Raw genomic sequence first — 21461 nt, forward strand, 5'->3', positions numbered from 1 at the left:
AGACAAAAAGTTCCATCCGGACTCAACAAGAATCAAGTCTTTATTTGCGTGGAAGTCCCAGCCTCCTCCCGTCCCTGCCAGTGCTTGGCCAGGCCTCCCTTGAGGCTGTCAGGCATGGTCCCGCCTGCCTGTGGAGCTGAGGTGCCCAGCCCATGCCCTCACCTCCGCCCATTCTCTGCTGCCAGCTACGTGCCATGTTGGCCTTCCTCAGCTCCACACAGTTGGGGCTCAATAGTCCCCTGCCATGAAAACATTCAACCTCGGTCACCAAGGGGGAGAGGGACTAGTAACATCTACGTCACATTTCTAAAATAAGAATTACACGTTTCTTAGACCGTGTCCGGGAGGGTGGCCCGGCTCTCCTCACAGGCATAACTTAACTACATCTACTTCTAGTCAGAGCATCTACACTGAACCGCCTCCATGAACCAAGCTTGAAGGAATTTAAAAGGCAATTTAGCTTAAATACAAAAATAAATTTTTTATTTTGTTAAAAAATGTTTAAATATTTTTTCTTTTAATTTAGACACACGCATTCATACTTCTCCCAAAGAGGATGAGCTCGGCAGCAAGGCTCTTGGGCCTGGGGCACAAGGTGTGAGAGCAAAGAAAAAAGGGGGTTGGAGGCCTGCAGGGGGATGTAACTCAGTATTTTACAGTGTGGGTCAGTGTCATGTAACCCTGCGGGGTGCGACTGGCCTCCAATGAGGTCACATGAATGAACAGGAGAGAGATCTCTCCCCCCTTGGCCCCATCCTCCCGGGCTGCCGGCCCTGAAATCCAAACACCATTTGCAAATCTGGGAGCCCCGCTGGCCGGAAGCGGGTGCTCCTTGCTGGAAACAGTAAGTCCGGCACTAGCAACATGCCGCCACTCATACAATTCAATTCTTCCTCCAAACTCGATTCAAAGAGCACTAGACATGAGCATCAGACAGCAACACAAACAAGGCTTTACAGACAATCCTGGGGGTGGGCAGGGGTGAGGAGGGGGGGGGGGGCTTGTGAGACCAAGGGCCTCAGGGGTGCAGCCTCACCTCTCCTGGAGCCAGGGGTCACCCCAGGAACTGCCAAGCCAACAGTCCTGAGCCACCAAGCAGGGAGGCAGGGGAGGGGATGCAGGAACAGCACCCACTGGGGTCTCTGAGGCAAAGCTGGACCCCAGGGCATTTCCCAGGAAAGCAGTGAGGGACCAAGCAGCAGGACACAGGCCCGAGAGCCGCTTTTAATGGCCGAGCCAGGTAAAGCTTTAGGGCTGGTCTGGCCCCGTTGAAGGCGCGGGAGAAGCCTGGGATGAGGGCTGCGCCAGCTCTGGGGTGAAGGCGCAAGTGAGCCCCAGGGAAGCTCAGACACTAATCGAGTTGGGGACAGGCGGGCACTATGTACAGCCTCCTGAGGGATGGTTACCGGGGGGCTGGGCTTCTGGCAGGCCCCCCTGACCCGGTTCCTGCCCCCTGCAGGGAAGGCTCAGGACTGTGACCACTACCCTGGGCTGAGGCCTCCGGGGACCAGCGTGCTGGAGGCCCTCACAGGTGCCAAGCCCAGGTTGGGCCTATTTTTTGCGGGTATGTTGCCTTCGGGCCTGCAGCCGTTGCCGAGCCCCTGTAGTCTTGGATCCCGCACCAATGGAGAAAGAAGGGGCAGCTGATCCTGGAAAGAGGTAACAAGGTGTCAGGGCAGCCCCGGAGATCTTAGCACAGGCCCAGTGGGCAAACCCAGGGCCTACCAGAATCTGGGTGGGAAACAGGCCCAGGGTGCCACTTGCCCAACTCCACAGCCACCGTCCTGGCTGCGGCCCCACTGTACTGTCTGCATGTGGAGGGCCCGCGAGTTGAGACCCTGGCCCCGCTGCATCCTGATGGTACTTACCAAATGGTCCAACTCCAACGAAGCCTTGGGTGGATGTTGAGGATGCCCCAAAGGAGAGGCTGCTGCCCGATGTGCCCACCCCTGGAGTGGGGTTGTTCTGCCCAAAGGTGGGCGTGGAGGTGCCTAGAGACAGAGAAGTGTCATGAAATGACTGGAAATCCCAGAGGGAAGCCTGAGTAGGGCTATCTCAGCATGTGGGTTCCCAAGAGTTCCCAGTGAGACCCACTGTCCTGTTGGCTTGTCAGCCAACAATCAAAAGGGAGCAAGCACATGTGCCTTTTCAGCTGTCCATATCTGCTGAAACCCAAACCTGCTCATTTCCTGAAGGTCCTGATCAAGCTACTCAGCAGGGCAAATGTCCATGTTCATGACTGGCCCATGCCTCCACCTCCCCAGCCTTCTCTAGTCCTCGTCAGCCCTTGTTCCCCACAGCCAGGCTTAGCCCAGGGCACGCATGCGCGCGTGCACGCGCGCACACGCGCACACACACACACTGCTTCCTTCTCTGCACTTTGAATGAAGTGCGAGGCACACACACACACACACACACACACACACACACGCTTCCTTTTCTGCTTGCACTTTGAAGCACACCCACACATCTGCTTCCTTCTCAGGGTGTCAAAAGTCAATCGATACACACATACACACACACACACCCCAGTTTCCTTCTCTGCTTGCACTTTGAACGAAGCACACGCATACACACACACACACACACACACACAAGCTGGCAACTTTCCATTTCTAAATTCCAGCCACTGCTCCTGGCCCCAGAGCCTGCTGCTTCCTGGTCTGTCCACCACACCCTGCCACCCCTGTAGTGGCTCCCACTGCCCCCTCCTGGGCCCATTCCAGCATCTGTCTTCTTGCCCCTTACCAGGGCCCTGACCACACAAGCCCAAGCTCACCTCCAAACATAGGTTTGCTCTCGGACGTGCTCCCCACATTGAAGGCAAAGGGTGTGCTCTGGCTGGATGCGGCCAAGGGGTTCTGGCTCAAGCCCCCCCCAAAGGGGGCTGCACCGGTAGTGGTGGTCCCACTCTGTCCTGTCCCGAAGTTGAAAGCCCCGGCGGTGGAGCTGGCACCCGGATTAGCCACATTGATCCCGAAGCCCCCACTGGCTGCCGGGGCCGCAGAGCTCCCAAATGTGAAAGGGGCTGGGGCAGTACTGCCGAACAAGGAGCTGCCAGCCCCACTGCTGGGTGTCTGGGTGGTGGTGCCGAAACCAGAGGTGGTGACAGCACCGAAGGAGAAAACTGAGGTGGTGTTGCCGAAGGCCGGCTGGGTGGTAGCAGGGGCACCGAAGGCAGAGGCTGCAGGTTTGAGGGCCCCAAAAGAGTACTGGGTGGTGCTGTCAAAGGTGGGCTGGGCTGGGGTGGGGGCCGTGGGGTTCCCAAAAGTGAAAGAGGTGCCAAAGCTCGGGGCCAGCACTGGTTTGGCTGTCCCCTGCGACTGGCCATCAGTGGCTCCGAAAGTGAGCTGGGGCGTGGCCCCTGGGTATGAGGGCAGCGGGGCCTTGGTGGCCGAACTGAAGGGAATGTTGAAGGCGGGAGTGGTGGTGCTGAAGGTAAGCGTGGCCTGGCTGGTGGCAGCAGGTGTGGACGTGGTCAGAGTGCTGCCGAAACCGCTGAAGCTGCTGCTGCTGCTGGCCGGGGGGGCACTGGGCAGGGGCTGGCCAGTGGTGGTGGTGGTGGTGGTGGGCACAGCTGGGGGTTTGCCAAACTGGAATACAGAGCCCAGGGAAGGGGTGAAGCTGGCACCAGAGGCTTGGGAAGTCCCAAAGAGGAAAGGCTGGGAGGAAGCAGCGGCAGTGGAACTGCTGGTGCTCACAGAGCTGCTCATAGTGAAGGCAAATGCTGCCTTTGTGGCTGAGGCTGGCGCCGTGCTGGCTGTGGCCGCAGGTGCCGAGACGGTAGCACTGGTCTGGGCAACGAAGAGGGGGGTGCTAGTGGTAGTGGTGGTGGTGGTGGTGGTGGTAGTTGAAGGAGTTGGGACAAAGGAGAAGGGGGTTATCAGGGGTACAGATGCAGGCTGCCCCAGGCCGTCAAAGATGGGCTTGAATGTGGGGGATGAGATACTGGTGGTCGTGGGAGCGACGGAGTTGGATGAAGCAGGGGTGACCGTAGCTGCTTTGGAGGGGCATGCGGGTGAGGGGTCTTCTGCTTCACTTTTTGGCGGGGTCTCAAAAATGGGCTTGAACGTAAGAGATGTGGACGACATCCCGGGAGCCATGGAAGTGGAAGGGTTAGAAGTGGGGGTACTCAGCATTCCTAAGAGCAGGCTCTGTTTGGGGGCCGCTGGAGCAGCCGGTTCAGCTGCAGTGGTCAGCGGGGACTTGGGAGGCTCGGTGACGGGGATGGTGGATGAAGCTGAGGTGAGCCCCAAGAAAGTGACCGAGGGCTTGGAATCTTCAGAGGTGACTGGGAGGGGTGCTGGCTGAGTGGTAGCTAGTGGGGACAGGAGGCTGGGGGTCTTCGGGGCCTCGGGGGCCTCGGAGGTGGCCACTGAAGTAGTCCCTGCAAGGAGAGTAGAGAAGGCAGGTCTGAGCTTGATAGTGTCACCAAAGAAACACGAAGAAGCTATGCCGAAAAGCTCCGCCCTGGGAACCCACAGATACATGTGTCACCTCACTCTACCCACCTGCTCCCCTCCCAACCAAGCTGAACAAGCCCATGACACCGCAGACCCCCGAGGAAGAGCTAGCACTCCACAGACCACCCTGCCCTGTTGGCATACACACTAGGGTAAACTGGGTATCTGTCCTCCCACTATGCATAACCAGCTCTTGCATGGTTCCAAGGATGACATCCACCTACGCCCACCAACCTGAGGAGGTGGGGGGCTCTGGGGAGCTCTGCATCTTCTTCAGGCTCTCCAGCAATGGGTTCGGGGAGGCACTGGGCGTGGGCAGTGCAGTCACAGGGGCTACTGTCTCAGCAGGAGGCATGGTCAGGGTAAAATCAGTTTGTGGGGCGGGCGTGTTTTCAGATGCAGGGCCCGAGGCAGGATCTGAGGAAGGAAGCAGAGTTGTGGGTGCAGAGCGTCCCCACTAATCCAGGTGCCCACTCTCTGCTCCCTGCTCCCAGCCCTGTTCTGCTGATGGGGGGTGCCTTTACCTGGTTGCTCCTCCAAGACCTTGTTGAACCACTGCAGTGAGGCTTTCTTCTCCAAGTCCAAGTCCTCAGCAGTGACAGTGTAGCCAAGCTGTGGTGGTGGAGGCTGCAAAAGAGTTTTAGTTAGGAGGAGAATTTTGGAGGAGCCTAAGAGCTGAGTGGGTATTGGGAGAGGGCCTGGCCATACCAGGGCCAGCTGGTCCCCTCGCCGGGATGGCAGCAGCTGGATCTTCCGCTTCCGCTGCCCAGAGCCAACAGGAGCCGTTGGGGAGCTGAAGGAGCTTGGATTCTTGGCTGAGGCGGGATCTGTAACTGAACACACAGAATTGCTCTCTTCCTGCTTGGAAATGCAGGGGCTGGTCCATCCCAGGCACCAAATGTCCTTTGCGCCCAGAACAAAGCATGGGATGAACCTTGCTCACTACTATCTCTCCAGCCTTGTTCACTTTTTTTGTTTGTTTATGGGCCATACCCGGTGGCTCTCAGAGGTCACTCCTGGCTCTGTGTTCAGAAATTATTCCTGGCAGGCTTGGGGACCATATGAGATGCTGGGGATAGAACCAAGGTTGACGGGGCCAGATAGATGGCATAGCGATAGGACGTTTGCCTTGCATGCAGCCGACCAAGAGGGACCTGGTTTGATTCCTGGCATCCCATATGGTCCCCCAGCCTGCCAGGGGCAATTTCTGAGTGCAGAGCCAGGAGTGACCCCTGAGAACCTCTGGGTGTAGTCCAACAATCAATCAATCAATCAATCAATCAAGTTAAAAAAAAAAATGAACCAAGGTTGGGGGCTGGTGGCGCTATAGGTAAGGTGTGTGCCTTGCAAGCGCTAGCCAAGGAAGGACTGCGGTTCGATCCCCCGGCGTCCCATATGGTCCCCCCAAGCCAGGGGCAATTTCTGAGCGCTTAGCCAGGAGTAACCCCTGAGCATCAAACGGGTGTGGCCCAAAAACAAAACAAACAAAAAACAAACAAAAAAAAGGAACCAAGCTTGGCCACATATAAGGCAAATGCCCTCTCTACTGTGCTATGGCTTCAGCCCTCATCCACTCATTTTTTTTTTTCTTCTTCTTTTTTATGGGCCTTGCTCTCCTGCTCTGGGACAGTGGGTCCAATTCATCCTTTTTTTTTTTTTTTTTTTTTTTTCGTTTTTTGGGTCACATCTGGCAATATTCAGGGTTACTCCTGGTTCTGCACTCAGAAATCACCCCTGGTAGGCTCAGGGGACCATATGGGATGCTGGGATTTGAACTATCGGTCCTGGGTTGGCTGCATACAAGGCAAACGCCCTACTGCTGTGCAATCTCCTGCCCCTCCCCCCAACTAATTTTTAATAGTAAAAACCTGTGTGTCTCTGACTCAATCCTCACAGTCTGATCTTGGAGGGTGGTGTCTGCAAAAAAATGAGGACTGTGCCACAGGCACAGATGTTCGTCCCTAGCCAGGGTTGACTGGGCCTGCCATGGGTGCTCTTTCCATGTGTTTGCCATAGGTAGGCTACACAGCATCAGAAATAGCCCTCCCCCTGCCTCACCCCACTTACGTTTTTCCCCTTGGGACTCCTTGTCTGTGACAAGTGGAGTTGAAGAACTAGATGGCTGAGCAAGTTCCTCTTCTCTGTGGGAGGGAAAATCACCATTAAGTTCAGTAAGACGTACCAAAAAAAAAAAATCACACTCAATTTCCCATTTTCTTTCTTTTTTTTTTTTGGTTTGGGTCACACCCAGCAGCGCTCAGGGGTTACTCCTGGCTCTACACTCAGAAATCGTTCGAACCACCGTCCTTCTGCATGCAAGGCAAAGCCTTACCTCCATGCTATTGCTCCAGCCCAATTTTCCATACTCTTTGAATGACCAATGGGCCAATGGCTATACGTGCTTAAAATATCAGATCAAAAATAAATTCCTATAGCAAAGATGGAAGCAGTTCAAGGGAGCACCCAGAAAAACCATCTCAACACACTGTGCAGACACCAGTGTGTATGTACGTAGGTTAGTGAGCCACTGGTGGTACGCACTTGTACCGAAAAATAAGCACACACTGACCAGCCTGAAATCTGCCTCAGGGCCACATTCCTGGAAGCTACAGACAAGCTGGACCCAATGGGAATAGCCCAGTGGGTGACAGGTGTGAGCAGGGTGTGGGGGAATCCTGAGCCAGAAGTGGTGTCCACCAAGTCCCACCTGGCACTTCGCCTATTTAGGGCAGAGTGTGGGCCGGGTGTGGGAGAGAAGACCCCAATACCACAGCTGCACTGTGCATTTCACCAGCATTTATCCCCTACGTCTTTCCCCTTTCCCGTTACCTCATCTTTTTGGCTGGCCTCTCCGGAGTCTGGGAGCGGGATGAGGCCGGACTGGAGAAAGGTGAAGAGCTGGGCCCACTCCTCTTCCATAGCTGGAAACCAAACACAGGCCCCATCACTGGCCCACGCCCAGCACCTGGCATAATGCGCTAAAGCAGCCCTACTAGACTAGACAGTTTGTGCACATAAGATTCTCTCACAACAAGCTGAAAAGTTTTTTTTTTTTTTGGTTTTTGGGCCACACCCGGCGGTGCTCAGGGGTTACTCCTGGCTCTATGCTCAGAAATCGCTCCTGGCAGGCTTGGGGGACCATATGGGATGCCGGGATTCGAACCACTGTCCTTTTGCATGCAAGGCAAGCCCTACCTCCATGCCATCTCTCCGGCCCCCTGAAAAGTATTTCTTTGCTAATTAAAAACTCCGTGGAATCCAGCTGCCATGAACTCTGGAATGGGGGAAATCTATACAAAGCACCGTCATACTCTGAAAATAAATCATCGATTCTATCCAGAGGTCTTCCTGCATCTTGGTTAGGGTGAAAATCATGGAAACAATCAATAACCTGCCCAGCAAGGGAAGCCAGTGACCAAGTCCAGTTTTGCTTCAACATTTTCAGTTTCACGACTCTTTATTTTTTGTTTGTCTGGGGGCTGCAACTGAGAGTGCTCAGGGGTTACTCTTGGCTCTGCACTCGGGTTACTTCTGATAGGTTCAGAGCACCATATGGGATGCTGGGGGATCAAACCTGGGTCATCTGCGTGCAAGGCAAGCACTCTCCCTGCAGTGCTATCACTCCACCAAGAGTGGCATATTGGTGCTGAGTATGATTTTGTTTTTGACCTGGGGGTGGTTCATGGTGCTACATAATTGTTGTATTTTCCTGCACATCATATTCTAGTTCTTAAAAAGCCAATGAAATAGGTAGACGATATAGGAATCTACACAAGATATAATGGTGAACGAAGAGGGAAAAAGTACAAATGGAACAACCTGATCTGTGGGGGGGGGGGGGGGAGAAATGAGCCCTGATTCTTGTAGTAGGTGAGATCTGCACTCACAGCAGGAGGAAGAGTAGCTACTTACGAAAAGCAGGGAAAGAGATCTGACTGTAACAGTCACAGATACTTAAAAAAGTGGGTCACAGGATAGGGAATGTGGCTCTGTGGAGACCTGGGCTCAGTCCAGAAGCAACAGTGTTCAGCATTTCAGAGCCTCATGAATACAGTCCACAATATTCTGTCAGGATTACTCTAGATTTATTTGATTAGTGGGTTTTGGTGTTGGGCCATGCCTGGTGGTGTCAACTTTCTCGTGGCTCAGAACTCAGGAATTACTCTTGGCAGGCTAAGGGGGCCAGATGGGACACTGGTATTGAACTTGGGTTGGCCAAATTCAAGGCAAGTGCCCTCCCTGCTATGCCATCTCTCAGGTCCCTAGTCTATGTATATTTACTTATTTATTTTATTTTTGGGGGGTTTTGGGGTCACACCTGGTGACACTCAAGAGTTACTCCTGGCTATGTGCTCAGAAATCTCTCCTGGCTTGGGGGACCATATGGAACACCGGGTTTCGAACCACTGTCCATCTGCATCGGCTGTGTGCAAGGCAAATGCCCACTGCTGTGCTATTGCTCTGGTCCCTATATATTTATTTTTATTTTTCGTTTTGTTTTTGCATCACACCTGGCAGCGCTCAGGGGTTACTCCTGGCACTGTGCTCAGAAATCGCTCCTGGCAGGCATGGGGACCCTATGGGATACCGGGAATCCAACCACCTTCAGTCCTGGGTCAGCTGAGTGCAAGGCAAACGCCCTACCACTATTCTACCCACCATGGCCCCTTGGGAAGAAATAGTAAAGTACCGATATCAGTGCCTGTCAGTCTTATTAATTTTGGGCCACTGTAGTTCAGGTTACGTGTTGCCAAGTGTTTACAGTTCTGCTTTTGATGTACTTTATGACCACCTACCACCAAAGTGCCCAGAGAAGCTCCTCTAATTTTTGAATTGCAATTACTAGCATCCTAGCTGGGTCAGAACGAGAACCATGCAGGACCAAGGCAGAGCAACTCTAGCTAGGCTCATTGCCTCTGGCTCTAAGAGATGCATCAACTGGTGGCACCCCCTCTTCCCCAACTGGCTTAGTCCCTAGAAAAGTTTACGGGAACATAATATTGAGCCACTACATGGAAAGTAGCTCAAACTCACTCCAACCATCAAAGGCTGCTGTGAGGGGCCAGTGAGACAGCTAAAAGCACAGATATATGCCACTCGGGGCAAAGCTGAGGGCACAGAAAAAGGGGTATCTTGCACAGCTAGCAAAACCACTCTGACCTGGGGATTTTTCTTCTAGAAATTAAAATTGCAGAAGTGGAACAGCCAACTGCAGTGCAATTTATATCCTATTACTATTTGTAAGTATACTGAAAGTATAAGTATATTATAAGTATATATCCTATTACTATTTGTAAGATATCATTATCAATGGAATCTAAGGGCCATCATGTAGTTACAAACAAACGAATTTGGGGTGGTGTGATAGTACAGTGAGGAGGGTTTTTGCCTTGTACACAGACGCCTAGGTCTGAGATTCCTAGCATCCCATATGGTCCCCCAAGCCTGCCAGGAGTATCTCCTGAGCGCAGAGCCAGGCATAACCCCTAGATACTGCCAGTTGTGGCCCCTTCCCCCCAAAAAAACCCAAACCAAACAAACCAAAAACCTGAATGAATTTTATATATTGAAAGGAATTAAGTGTAAAAAGCAAAGTCAAGCTTTGTAATTATAACCTTAAATGATGGAAGGTGAAAATTTACAGAGACAATAGTTTTTTAGGGGATAAAAAGAAGAATAAAGGGGGCTGGAGAGAGCACAGTGGCAGATGTTTGCCTTGCATGCAGCCGACCTGGGATGGACAGGGTTTGATTCTTAGCACCGATATGGTCCCCCTGAGCCTGCCAGGGGTGATTTCTGAGCACAGAGCACAGGAGTATTTTCTGAGTGCTGTTCCCTGAGTGTGGCCGCCCCCAAAAAACAAAACAAATAAGAAAAAAAAAAGGAACAAAAGGGGCTGGAGAGATATAGCACAGTGGTAGGGTTTTGCCTTGTATGCGGCCAACCCAGGATGGATGGTGGTTTGATTCCCAGCATCCCATATGGTTCTGAGCATGCCAGAGGTGATTTCTGAGTGCAGAGCCAGGAGTAACCCCTGAGCACCACCAGGTATGGCCTAAAACCTGCCCCCTCCCCCCCACCCCAAAAAAAAGGACTATAAGTTTGAGGAAAGGAGCCAGAGTGATAGCGCAGTGATAGGGCATTTGCCTTGCTTGTGGCCAAACTGGGACAGACCCGGGTTGATTCTTGGCATCCCATATGGTCCCCTGAGCCTGCCAGGGGCGATTTCTGAGTACAGAGACAGGAGTAATCTCTGAGTGTTGCCTGGTGGGGCCCAAAACCCCCTCCTAAAAAAGTGGGAGAAAGGGCACAATATAGAGTGAAAAAGAAATTTGAATTCTGTTTATGTTTTAGGAAGTGTTTAAGTGATTTACATATAATTACAAGTACCATTTATATATAATTAAGAACAAACTATACTGAAAAAACAAACACAAAAATGCCCCAAGGGTAAACAAATGGATCAGATATATTAGCAGATTGGGGATTTAACCAAGAACTATTCACGATACTTTAAAACGTCTTGACTATACCTATAAGATATTCATTCTAATTAAAAAAAAAAATCACAGTTCTTTTTGTTTTTGAGTTACATTCAGGAGTGCTTGGGGCTTACTCTGGATTTGGATCACTTCCAGTAGGCTTAGGGGACTCTATCGGGTGCCAGGATCAAACTTGGGGGGCAACATGCAAGGCACAGGACCCACCCACTGTGGGCAAGCACCTCAGTCCCATCTTTTCAGCCCTGGGATTAGTCTCTGTTGTGCATATTTGTTTTTGTTGTTTTGGTTTTTTGGTTTTTAGGTCATACCCAGCAGCACTCAGGGTTACTCCTGACTCTGCACTCAGAAATTGCTCCTGGCAGTCTCGGGGGACCATAAGGGATGCCAGGAATCGAACTGGAGTCCATCCGGGGTTGGCTGCATGCAAGGCAAATGCCCTACCGCTTTGGTATCACTCCAGCCCCTGGTGTGCATATTTGGAATCCGAGTAAATCCATTTAAGAAAATGGAGGAGTATCATGGTAGGCTCACTATAATAACTGAATCAGAAAGTGTAAAGTACTTAGCTGAGGATCAGTACAGAGTAAGTTTTAAGGAAAAGCCTCTTTGCATCCTACAATAGCTCTCAGCCCTTCTTGATTTTAAAAATATGTAATGGGCGCTGGAGAGATAGCACAGCGGTAGGGCATTTGCCTTAGATGCAGAAGGATGGTGGTTCAAATCCTGGCATCCCATATGGTCCCCCGAGCCTGCCAGGAGCGATTTCTGAGCGTAGAGCCAGGAGTAACCCCTGAGCGCTGCTGGGTGTGACCCAAAAACCAACACCCCCCACCCCCCAAATGTAATGGGGCCAGAGAAAGAGTATAAGCAGGGCGGGGTAGGGCGTCTGGACATGGACAACCCGGGTTCATCCTCGGTATCCCAGTGTACTGCCAGGAGTGATTCCTGAGCAGAGCCAGAGGAGTCCAGAGTATCACAGGATGGGCTCCAAAACTAAAACAAACACCACTAAACTGTAATGGGGCCAGAGTGATAATACAGTGGGGAGGGTGCTTGGTTTGCATGTGGCCAGCAGACTGGGGTTCAATCCCCAGCACCCCATATATGAGGCCATCAAGATCAATTCCTGAGAGTAGAGCTGACCTGGGTTCGACCCCTGGTATTCCATATAGTCCCTCAAGCCTGCCAGGAGCAGATTTCTGAGTGCAGAGCTAGGAGTAACTCCTGAGTGCCACCAAGTATGACCCCAAAACAAAACAAAAAACAAACCAGGAAACTATATAGTCATTGCAGACTGAGAAAAATAGTTTAATTAAGTCATCTGCACTAGGCCCTAAACTGCTGAGTGTGAGAGGGGCAAGTAACAGAACCCTCTGAGGGAACAGTATGGCAGGGAGGACAATTGCATATGGCTGACACATATCTGGCAACCCAGAGTCCATCAAGTATTGCCAGGAGGAAACCTTGAATGCAGAGGCAAGAGTTAAGCCTTGAATTCTTGTGATGCACCCCGTCCCATCCCCAAAAAAGAGCTGACTCTTGAGTTGGCTGCTGTGGGAGCTCTGCAAGTCTCCATATGACACTATATCCTCCCAGAAAGAACAACCACTTCCTATTCAATTAGGTCCATTATCTCCAACAACCATTTTCTCAGAAGCCTTAGTCTCTCTGGCCTTGCTTTTCTGCACCACTGGTCTATTGGTCTCCTGAAAAGGTTCCCCCTGAGCTTTGATGGCTTGGCAGCAGCTTGAGGAAGGCAGCTCACAGGCACCCTTACCTGAGCGCAGCCCCGGCTGGAGCTGTAGGAACTGCTAATGGCGTTGCGGCTGGAGCTGGGGATGCCGCCCGTGCACGTGCTTGTCATGGAGCTCAGGGATGATGTGCGGGAACGCTTATGTAGGTGGTCCTCGGAGGTCTGGGAGGTGAGGCCTCTCTTCAGAGACCCAGGCCTGAAGGACAGAGTAGTGTCAGGCGACGCCCGGCCTGGCCTGGCCATAGCAACTGGCTTGCCTTTTAGAGGCAGTTTCAGTCACCATGACTGACTGTTTCACAATACGGTCAATGATGGGTGCTCCTGAGTATGTTTCTACACCACCGACCAGTGTCTACCTCCCTCCATTACTGTCTGAGTGGCTCCTTTCCCCTGGTCAATGCCTTCTTCGTCACCTAGAACCCCCCACCTCAAGTTCAGTTTTGTAGCCACAGCAGTTTTGGGGTGGGGGGCATAGTCAAAGTGCTCGGGTTTTATTCTTTTTTTTTTTTTTTTTTTTTTTTTGGTTTTTGGGCCACACCCAGCAGTGCTCAGAGGTTACTCCTGGCTGTCTGCTCAGAAATAGCTCCTGGCAGGCACGGGGGACCATATGGGACACCGGGATTCGAACCAACCACCTTTGGTCCTGGATCGGCTGCTTGCAAGGCAAACACCGCTGTGCTATCTCTCCGGGCCCTCGGGGTTTATTCTTGGCTCTGCACTCAGGAATCACCCCTGGTGGTGCTCAGGAGACCTTATGCGATATTGGGGATTTAACCCAGGGAATAAGTGCCCTCCAGGTTATTAGTAATTTGACAGGACATTATCTGATAACATCAGGACAAGAAAGCAAACACTTAAAATTAGACGCAGGACTTCTTTCTTTTCTTAAAGTGCACGTTCCAGTGACCCAAAGCACATGTGGAGCTGCCTGAGGCCAGATAGGACTATAGGACAGCACTGTTGTTAACAAGGGCAACCTTGGCTCCCAGTATCCCACACCACCAAACACCCTCTGGGCCTCCTACCTCCCCCCAACACCTTAGTTGCTCACTCAGAACAAACGTGAGTTTGCACCTGTCCCCTCTCATGGAGGTGCCCTAAACCCAACACCACCGTGTGAGCCGACTAAACAGAGCCAAAAAGAACAGAAGTGGTGTCCCCCCCACTGCCTCTGCTGCCCTTCTGTGGGTATACACAGGAACACCTGGGGCTGCTGGCCTTCACCCTTGAGGTCCCAGGTCTTTGCAGAAAGAGCATATTTTTGAGCTAGTTTCCGTTCTATCAAATCTTCCTCAAAAGGAGATAAAGCACAGACATTTGCAATTTGTCATACTTCACATGCATCTTACCCACTGCACAAACCTTTTTGTTTTTATATACTCATTTATTAAATATACTTACAAACTCTCTTATGCTGGCATATATATGTATTTCACCCTGTTAATGCCAAACTTTTTTATTTTTTATTTTTTTTGTTTTTTTGGGCCACACCTGGCAGTACTCAGGGGTTACTCCTGGCTGTCTGCTCAGAAATAGCTCCTGGCAGGCACGGGGGACCATATGGGACACCGGGATTCGAACTAACTACTTTTGGTCCTGGATCGGCTGTTTGCAAGGCAAACACCGCTGTGCTATCTCTCCGGGCCCTAATGCCAAACTCTTTTCTTTTTTTGGTGCGGGGGAGGGGGGGTCACACCTAGCAGCGCTCAGGGGCCACTCCTGGCTCTGTGCTCAGAAATTGCTCCTGGGAGCCGGAGTGGTGGCTCAAGCGGTAGGGCATTTGCCTTGCATGCACTAACATAGGACAGACTGAGGCTCGATCCCCCAGCATCCTATATGGTCCTCTGAGCCAGGAGCAATTTCTGAGCGCATAGCCAGGAGTAACCCCTGAGCGTCACCGGGTATGGCCCAAAAAGAAAAAAAAAGAGAGAGAGGGAGGGAGGGAGGAAGCAGGGAAGGAAGGAGGGAGGGAAGGAAGGAGGGAAGGAAGGAAGGAAGGAAGGAAGGAAGGAAGGAAGGAAGGAAGGAAGGAAGGAAGGAAGGAAGGAAGGAAGGAAGGAAGGAATCGTTCTTGGCAGGCTTGGAGGACTGAATGGGATGCCAGAATTTGAACCACCATCTGTCCTTAATTGGCTATGTGCAAGGCAAACACCCTACCGGTGTGCTATCTCTCTGGCCCCAATGTCAAACTATTTTAAAGAAGCAGGCATGGGGCCCGGAGAGATAGCACAGCGGCGTTTGCCTTGCAAGCAGCCAATCCAGGACCAAAGGTGGTTGGTTCGAGTCCCGGTGTCCCATATGGTCCCCCGTGCCTGCCAGGAGCTATTTCTGAGCAGACAGCCAGGAGTCACCCCTGAGCAACACTGGGTGTGACCCAAAAACCAAAAAAAAAAAAAAAAAAAAAAAGAAGCAGGCATGATTCTTTAAATGGGACAGGTACACAAAAACACTACTCAGGCTATTTTACTTTTTTTTTTTTTTTTTTTTTTTTTTTTGTGGTTTTTGGGTCACACCCGGCAGTGCTCAGGGATTATTCCTGGATCCAGGCTCAGAAATTGTTCCTGGCAGGCACGGGGGACCATATGGGACGCCGGGATTCGAACCGATGACCTCCTGCACGAAAGGCAAATGCCTTACCTCCATGCTATCTCTCCGGCCCCATTTTACTTTATTTTTTGGGGGACAACCTAGCAATGTTTTGGGTTTACTCCGGCCCTGCTCTCAGGAATTATTCCACCCCTGGCTTCTGCAGGGCAAAATGCTCTAAACTGCAGTACTATGACTCCTATCTCTCAATCCCCTCCTCCTTGTAAAGGCCTGAACATGAATTAACAAGGCAAGGCAAAGTATATACTCAGAGAAAGATCTATACACCCAAAGCCCAGTTTCCCTCTGGTGGACTCTCACTCACTTAGGCACGAATGCGGCAGGGACTCCATTGGCCACCAGGGGCTCGAAGGCTGAATGGCCGCTCCCACTGCTGTCATGGCGCCTGCAAGAAAGTAAGTTCCAGTCAAATGAGCTAATGATCATTTCTCACTACAGATCTGCCTATTCCCTAAGTTTGCTACTATTTCTATAGCAGAGTTCTCAGGCTAGACAAGCACCAGATCCCAAAAGGTAAGATGGTCCTGGTTCAAAGAATAAAAATACCTCAAAAACTTCTACATCTGGAGCCGGAGCAATACCCAGGGGTAGGGTGTTTGCTTTGCATGCTGCCGACCTGGTTCAAACCCAGGTTTGATCCTTAGCATCCCATATGGTTTCCTGAGTCTGCCAGGAGATTTCTGAGCTCAGAGTCAGGAATAACTGAGCACTCCCAGGTGTAGCCCAAATTCCCCTGCCCCCCCCCCCCAAAAAAAACCCTTCTGAATCCAGTTACTAATTGCTTGTCATCTTCATACTAAAGTTACAACAATAACAAATTCAACAAGTCATGATTCACATATTAAAAGGCCCCTGAGTCAAGTTAAACCAGTCAGGGAGAACATGAGCTGGGCCTTTGTGCCAGGGGGTTTCCATTCCTTCCCAACTCAGGCAACCAGCAACTAGCATCAGTTCTCTTCCCCAGTGCTTATCTGGAAAGCTCAGCTCCAGTCAGCAGTACTGGATGCTTCTAATTATCAGGCATTTTATTATTTCTCTGCTTGGTTTCTGCCATCTACAGTACTAATGATACATGCTGGGTACAATCAATCTGGCTTAGGGCATAGGCATAGGCATGGGCTTTAAGTGTGAGGTCCACTGTCTGTTTTTTTCAGGCATTAGTTGAGCATGCTATAAAATTACCCTTTATAGGGATCGAGCTTGCCCTACATGCTTATTCCTGCCTGTACTTGGGAAACCACGTGCGTCCCAAAGAGTGAACAAGGGTTGGTTGTGTGCAAGGCAAGTGTCCTATCTGCTGTACTATCTCTACGGCCCCAAGAGTGGGAATCTTACTTTTTTGGTTTTAGGGCCATAATTGGTGATGCTTAGGTGTTACTCCTGGCTCTATACTCAGGATTTCATCCTGGCTGGTTTAGGAGATCAGATGGTATGCTGAAAACTGAGCCCATACCTGCCAAGGGCAAGGCTGCTGCCTAGAGTGGGAATTTTAAATTGAATCTTTTGCAAGCCATAGCAATTGATTCTAGTGACCTTAACCTCTTCTTTCCAAATTCAGGAAATAGACCACTTACTCCATTTTCATGATATTAATAGAAATAGGCCTACATAGATAGTAGAGGGGTAAGGCACTTTTCATGTAAAGGACTCAGATCAATCCCTGGCAATACATGTTTCCCTGAACAGAGAGCCAGGAGTAAACCCTGAACATTATTAGGTATGGTCCACCCTCCTTCCCAATGAAATTGGTTTGATGATAAACTGTGATAAACTGACCACAGTCTACTGTTCACTTCACTTCAGCACAGCTACAAGATGCCACCACATATGGTCATAAGCCCGTGAGGAGTGATCCCTGAGCACAGTGCCAGGAGTGAGCCCTGAGTACCAAACAAAAAAAATTTGACCCCAAACCAAACAACAAAAAGAAACACAACAGGTATTAAATGATGCTCGTAACAATGGTCAATTTGCTGCCCTATCTCCACTTATGGAAAAATATTACAAAACATAGGCTGGGGTCGGAGAGATAGCACAGCAGTAGGGCATTTGCCTTGCATGCAGATGGATGGTGATTCGATTCCTGGCATCCCATATGGTCCCCTGAGCCTGCCAGGGGCGATTTCTGAGCACAGAGCCAGGGTTAACCTGTGAGCCCTGCCGGGTATGACCCAAAAACCAAAACCTAAACAAACAAACAAACATAGGGTTGGAGCTACAATAAAACAGAGAGGGTGCTTGCCTTGCACATGGTTGACCCAAGTTTGATCCCTGGCACCCCATATGATCCTGTGCATCACTAGGAGTAATCCCTGAACATTACTGAGTGTAGCCCCCGCCCCCAAAACCCAAGAACAAAATGTATTAACCTGTGCCTTAGAAATGAAGAGTATCATGGGTCAGAGTGAGAGCATAGCAGGTAGGGAGTTTGCCTTGCATGCGTCCGACCCGGGTTCAATCCCTGGGATCATGTGGTCCCCCAAGTCTGTTAGAAGTGTTTCCTGAATGCAGAGCCAGGAGAAACCTCTGAGCGCTGCTGGGTGTGGACCCCAAACATAACAAGACAAACAAAAAAGAAAATAAAGAACATCAAAGCTCTTGTTACCGAACTTTTCATGAGAGCCAAAGAAGATGCCCACTGTGGGGCCGCCAGTCACAGAGGGTGAGATGAGGCAGATTTCAGTGTATCCCCCAGCTCACTCTGGAGAGGGCATGTCTAAAGCCCTGCTGTGCCTGTTACCTTCTTTTGTTTTCCTGGCCTTCAGCAAATATATGATCTTCCTCCTCCACTGCCCTTTTCTTCCTCTCTCTGAGAGCACTCAGTACAGTCTCCTTTGCACACGGGTCTGGAGTATTGCTTGACGGTGAGGACAGTGGCGAGCTGACACCTTGTTCTGATCTGCAAAGACACAACATCTAGCATTAAGGTCTTTTTACCTCACATGCGACTTCAGTCAGGAAAGCTAGAAAAGAACAAGCCAAAGAAGGTACAACACTTACAGAAATTGGGCTTGGCTTGCTAAGACTACAGTCTTATGTGAACAAATGAAATGCTAGCAGAAAATAAATGAAATGCGAAAGTCATGTCAAGTTTCTCCTTTCAAGAAGGCGGTGCTTGGGCACATTTCTAGGTGTGTCACTAGGGAGAAGCGGGTGGGTAGAAGAGCTACTCACAATGGGGTGCGGGCCAGCCTGCTGTCGGGAGGCGCAATCCTCACAGTGACGGGGCTGCACACCATTTTGGAGTTACGAGCAGAGAGCACGGCCTTCTTGTGGTAACCATTCCAGCACACAGTGGGCAGGACCCCCAGCAAGGAATACTGGGTCTGCTGAATGGGATAGTGTCTTCGAGGTGTTATTACAAACCGATTCGGTAAAGTCCCACAATCACTGCAGAGAACAGGAGACAGGCGAGGTTATCAAAGACACATCCAAGAAACCAAGAACTGAAGAACAGATATGGGCTCAGCTGTCTTGCTGAGTGAGCTGAGCAAAACCTAAGACACTTTTTTTTTGGTTTTTGGGTTGCACCTGGCAGCGCTCAGGGGTTACTCCTGGTTCCATGCTCAGAAATCGCTCCTGGCTGGCTCAGGGGACCATATTGGATGCTGGGATTCAAACCAATGACCTTCTGCATGAAAGGCAAACGCCTTACCTCCATGCTATCTCTCCGGCCCCCTAAGACACTTTTTATGGCGACTTCTTTCCTCCTAGAAAATAGCTATATTCCATCTATCAGGGCGGGCAGACCAGCAACTGTTCACCAGCTGTTCCTACAGCAGGTATCAACCATTGGCGAGGGAAATGGGAAACCTCTGCACAAGGGTAACTGCAGAGAAAGATTGTGGACTAGTGGGACCCACAGAGAAATTCGCAAGCTTTTGACAGGCTAAGCAATCATTAACACAGGCCAGTCAGACACTGGAACCCCTCAACGGTCAGTTCTCAACTAAAGGTCGACTTTTTCCCTCAATGCCAGCAATGGGCTTCAGGACCCCAATCCTAAGTAAAGGATTACAGAAATGAGCACACTCATGCTCTAAGATGCTCTCCATTACCTGGGCTACCTTTTATAGAGTTAAGTGCTAGTTGTGATCCAGTTGTCAGTATTTCAGCTCAGACACAACAATTCTAGCAACATATTCTGGGAGAATCCTGGGATGTGAAAGCAGCAAATAAGAAGGGCTGAGAGGATATAGCAAGAATCTGCTACTTTTTACCAAAACTCTTCATTCTTTTGTATAACTCAACAAAGCTCTTTATTCTTTTTTGTATAACTCAGCGGTCTCTTTCATTTGTCCTTTTCTCATAAAGTTTTCTCAAAGAAGGTTTTTTTCCTGGAAACACCCTCCTTGGGTTTGGTTCTTATATATATATGTATGTCCATATACATACACACAAAACACTACTCAGGGTGACCACCCTGAAAAATAAAGCATCCCTTCAGCTAATGAGTTAGCAGCTCTGCAAGCCCAGTGTGAAATCGACAAGACACCAAAAAAAAAAAAAAAAAAAAAAAAAAAAAAATCTGAGCCTGAGAAACAGCAGAGCAGGGAGATCTTTTGCCTTTTTGCCTTGCATGTGGCCCACCAGGGTTCGATTCCCCCTGGCATCCCATATGGTCCAAGGAGTCTGCCAGGGAGGGTGTCCGCCAGGGAGGGAGTAATTCCTGAGCAACACCCACTTTGGCCTAGACACACACAAAATCTATACAGAAGGGGCCTGAAAGATAGCATGGAGGTAAGGCGTTTGCCTTGCGTTCAGAAGGATGGTGGTTCGAATCCCCCCCCCCCCCCCCCCCCCCCCCCCCCCCCCCCCCCCCCCCCCCCCCCCCCCCCCCCCCCCCCCCCCCCCCCCCCCCCCCCCGGCATCCCATATAGCCAGGGGCGATTTCCGAGCGTTGAGCCAGGAGTAACCCCTGAGCACAGCCGGGTGTGATCCAAAAACCAAAACCGCCCCCTCAAAAAAAAATCTATACGTTAGACTCGAAATCTACGAGGCGGGAGCCAGACAGTTCCAAAGCCAGCAAGAAGGGTCAAGCTCTGGCTTCATACCTCCAGCCTAAGGAGGGGTTGGTGGAGAGAGGGGGGAACTTCAGACCATTGACAGGAGCCACTGTGGCTCATGGATTAAAAAAAAAAAATGACACCCCATCAAACCGCTTAGAATGGGAAAAGGTGGGTTTGGAGAGATAGCATGGAGGTAAGGCGTTTGCCTCGCATGCAGAAGGTCGGTGGTTCGAATCCCGGCATCCCATCTGGTCCCCTGGTGCCTGCCAGGAGCGACTTTGGAGCGGAGAGCCAGGAGTAATCCCTGAGCGCTGCCGGGTGTGACCCCCCGAACCCCCCAAAAATGACACATCAACCCTTAGGTCTTTCAGGAGTGGGGAAAGGTGGGTGTGAGCGCCGATCCGCACCCCTAGGGCGGTAGAGATCTTACCGGGGGGCCAGGGGGCCGGCGGGCCGGAGAGGCGAGGGCCGGGCGGGGGTCAGGTGCGGGTGCTGCGGGTGGTGCGGGCGGGCGTCCGGGGGGCGGCGTCCGGGCCTCTCCCGCAGGTCCGGGGAGCGGGGCTGGGCGTGGGCGCGGGGGGCCGGCGCCGGGGGCCCCGGCTTGCCCAGGTAGCTGCCCATGAGCAGCAGCTCGGCGCGGTCGGGCCCCGCGAGGGCGCTGGGCGGGGCGGCGAGGCTGCCGTTCGCCGCCGACTTGGCCGGGGCTCGCGGCGGGCGGCGGCGCGCGGGGCCACGCGCGAGCGACAAGGCGCGCGGGCCGCTGGGCTCGCCGCTCAGCGCCCACCAGGCCGCGCTCGCCCCCAGCGCCAGCCAGGCCAGCGCCGCCGCGGCCGGCACCAGGTACAGCACGAAGCCGAGCAGGCACAGCCCCGCGAGCGCCGCCCCGCCCCGGCCCCGGCCCCGGCCGTCCCTGCCGCTCGCGATGGGGCGCCGCCGCTCGCCTCCTCCTCCCGCCGCCGCCGCCGGACACATCGCGGCTCCGCGCCGCGGGGACGACTTAAATATCCCAGCGGGCACCGCGCCGCGCGCCGCGCCGGCGCGCGCCGTGACGTCACGCGCACGCGACCGCCGCCGCCGCCCCCGCCGGGACCCGGAAGCGCGGCGCAGTGAGTCTGCGGCGAGCGGG

At 51.9% G+C, this 21461-nt stretch overlaps 1 protein-coding gene across 1 annotated transcript; it reads right to left on the reverse strand.

Moving 5' to 3' along the window:
* Positions 1 to 10: 10 nt before the first annotated feature.
* On the reverse strand, positions 11 to 21307 carry POM121C (POM121 transmembrane nucleoporin C). Its single transcript, XM_049787840.1, has 13 exons — positions 20766 to 21307; positions 18501 to 18716; positions 18067 to 18225; positions 15631 to 15711; positions 12744 to 12915; positions 7293 to 7384; positions 6531 to 6604; positions 5172 to 5296; positions 4988 to 5090; positions 4698 to 4880; positions 2780 to 4387; positions 1869 to 1991; positions 11 to 1649 (listed from the first exon to the last, which is right to left on the reverse strand). The coding sequence occupies exons 1-13, from the start codon at positions 21305 to 21307 to the stop codon at positions 1552 to 1554; spliced, it is 3576 nt and encodes a 1191-aa protein (XP_049643797.1). The 3' UTR covers positions 11 to 1551.
* Positions 21308 to 21461: the final 154 nt, after the last annotated feature.

The sequence above is a fragment of the Suncus etruscus genome, chromosome 15, assembly GCF_024139225.1.
Source record: "Suncus etruscus isolate mSunEtr1 chromosome 15, mSunEtr1.pri.cur, whole genome shotgun sequence".
NCBI classification, from domain to species: domain Eukaryota; kingdom Metazoa; phylum Chordata; class Mammalia; order Eulipotyphla; family Soricidae; genus Suncus; species Suncus etruscus.

Coding starts and splice junctions, on each gene's coding strand:
- POM121C (XM_049787840.1), bottom strand. CDS start 21,307: ATGTGTCCGGCGGCGGCGGCGGGAGGAGGAGGCGAGCGGCGGCGCCCC. Junction 4,388..4,697: donor AGAGCCCCCCACCTCCTCAG/GTTGGTGGGCGT, acceptor CTCTCCTTGCAG/GGACTACTTCAGTGGCCACC. Junction 1,992..2,779: donor GAGCAAACCTATGTTTGGAG/GTGAGCTTGGGC, acceptor CTCTGTCTCTAG/GCACCTCCACGCCCACCTTT.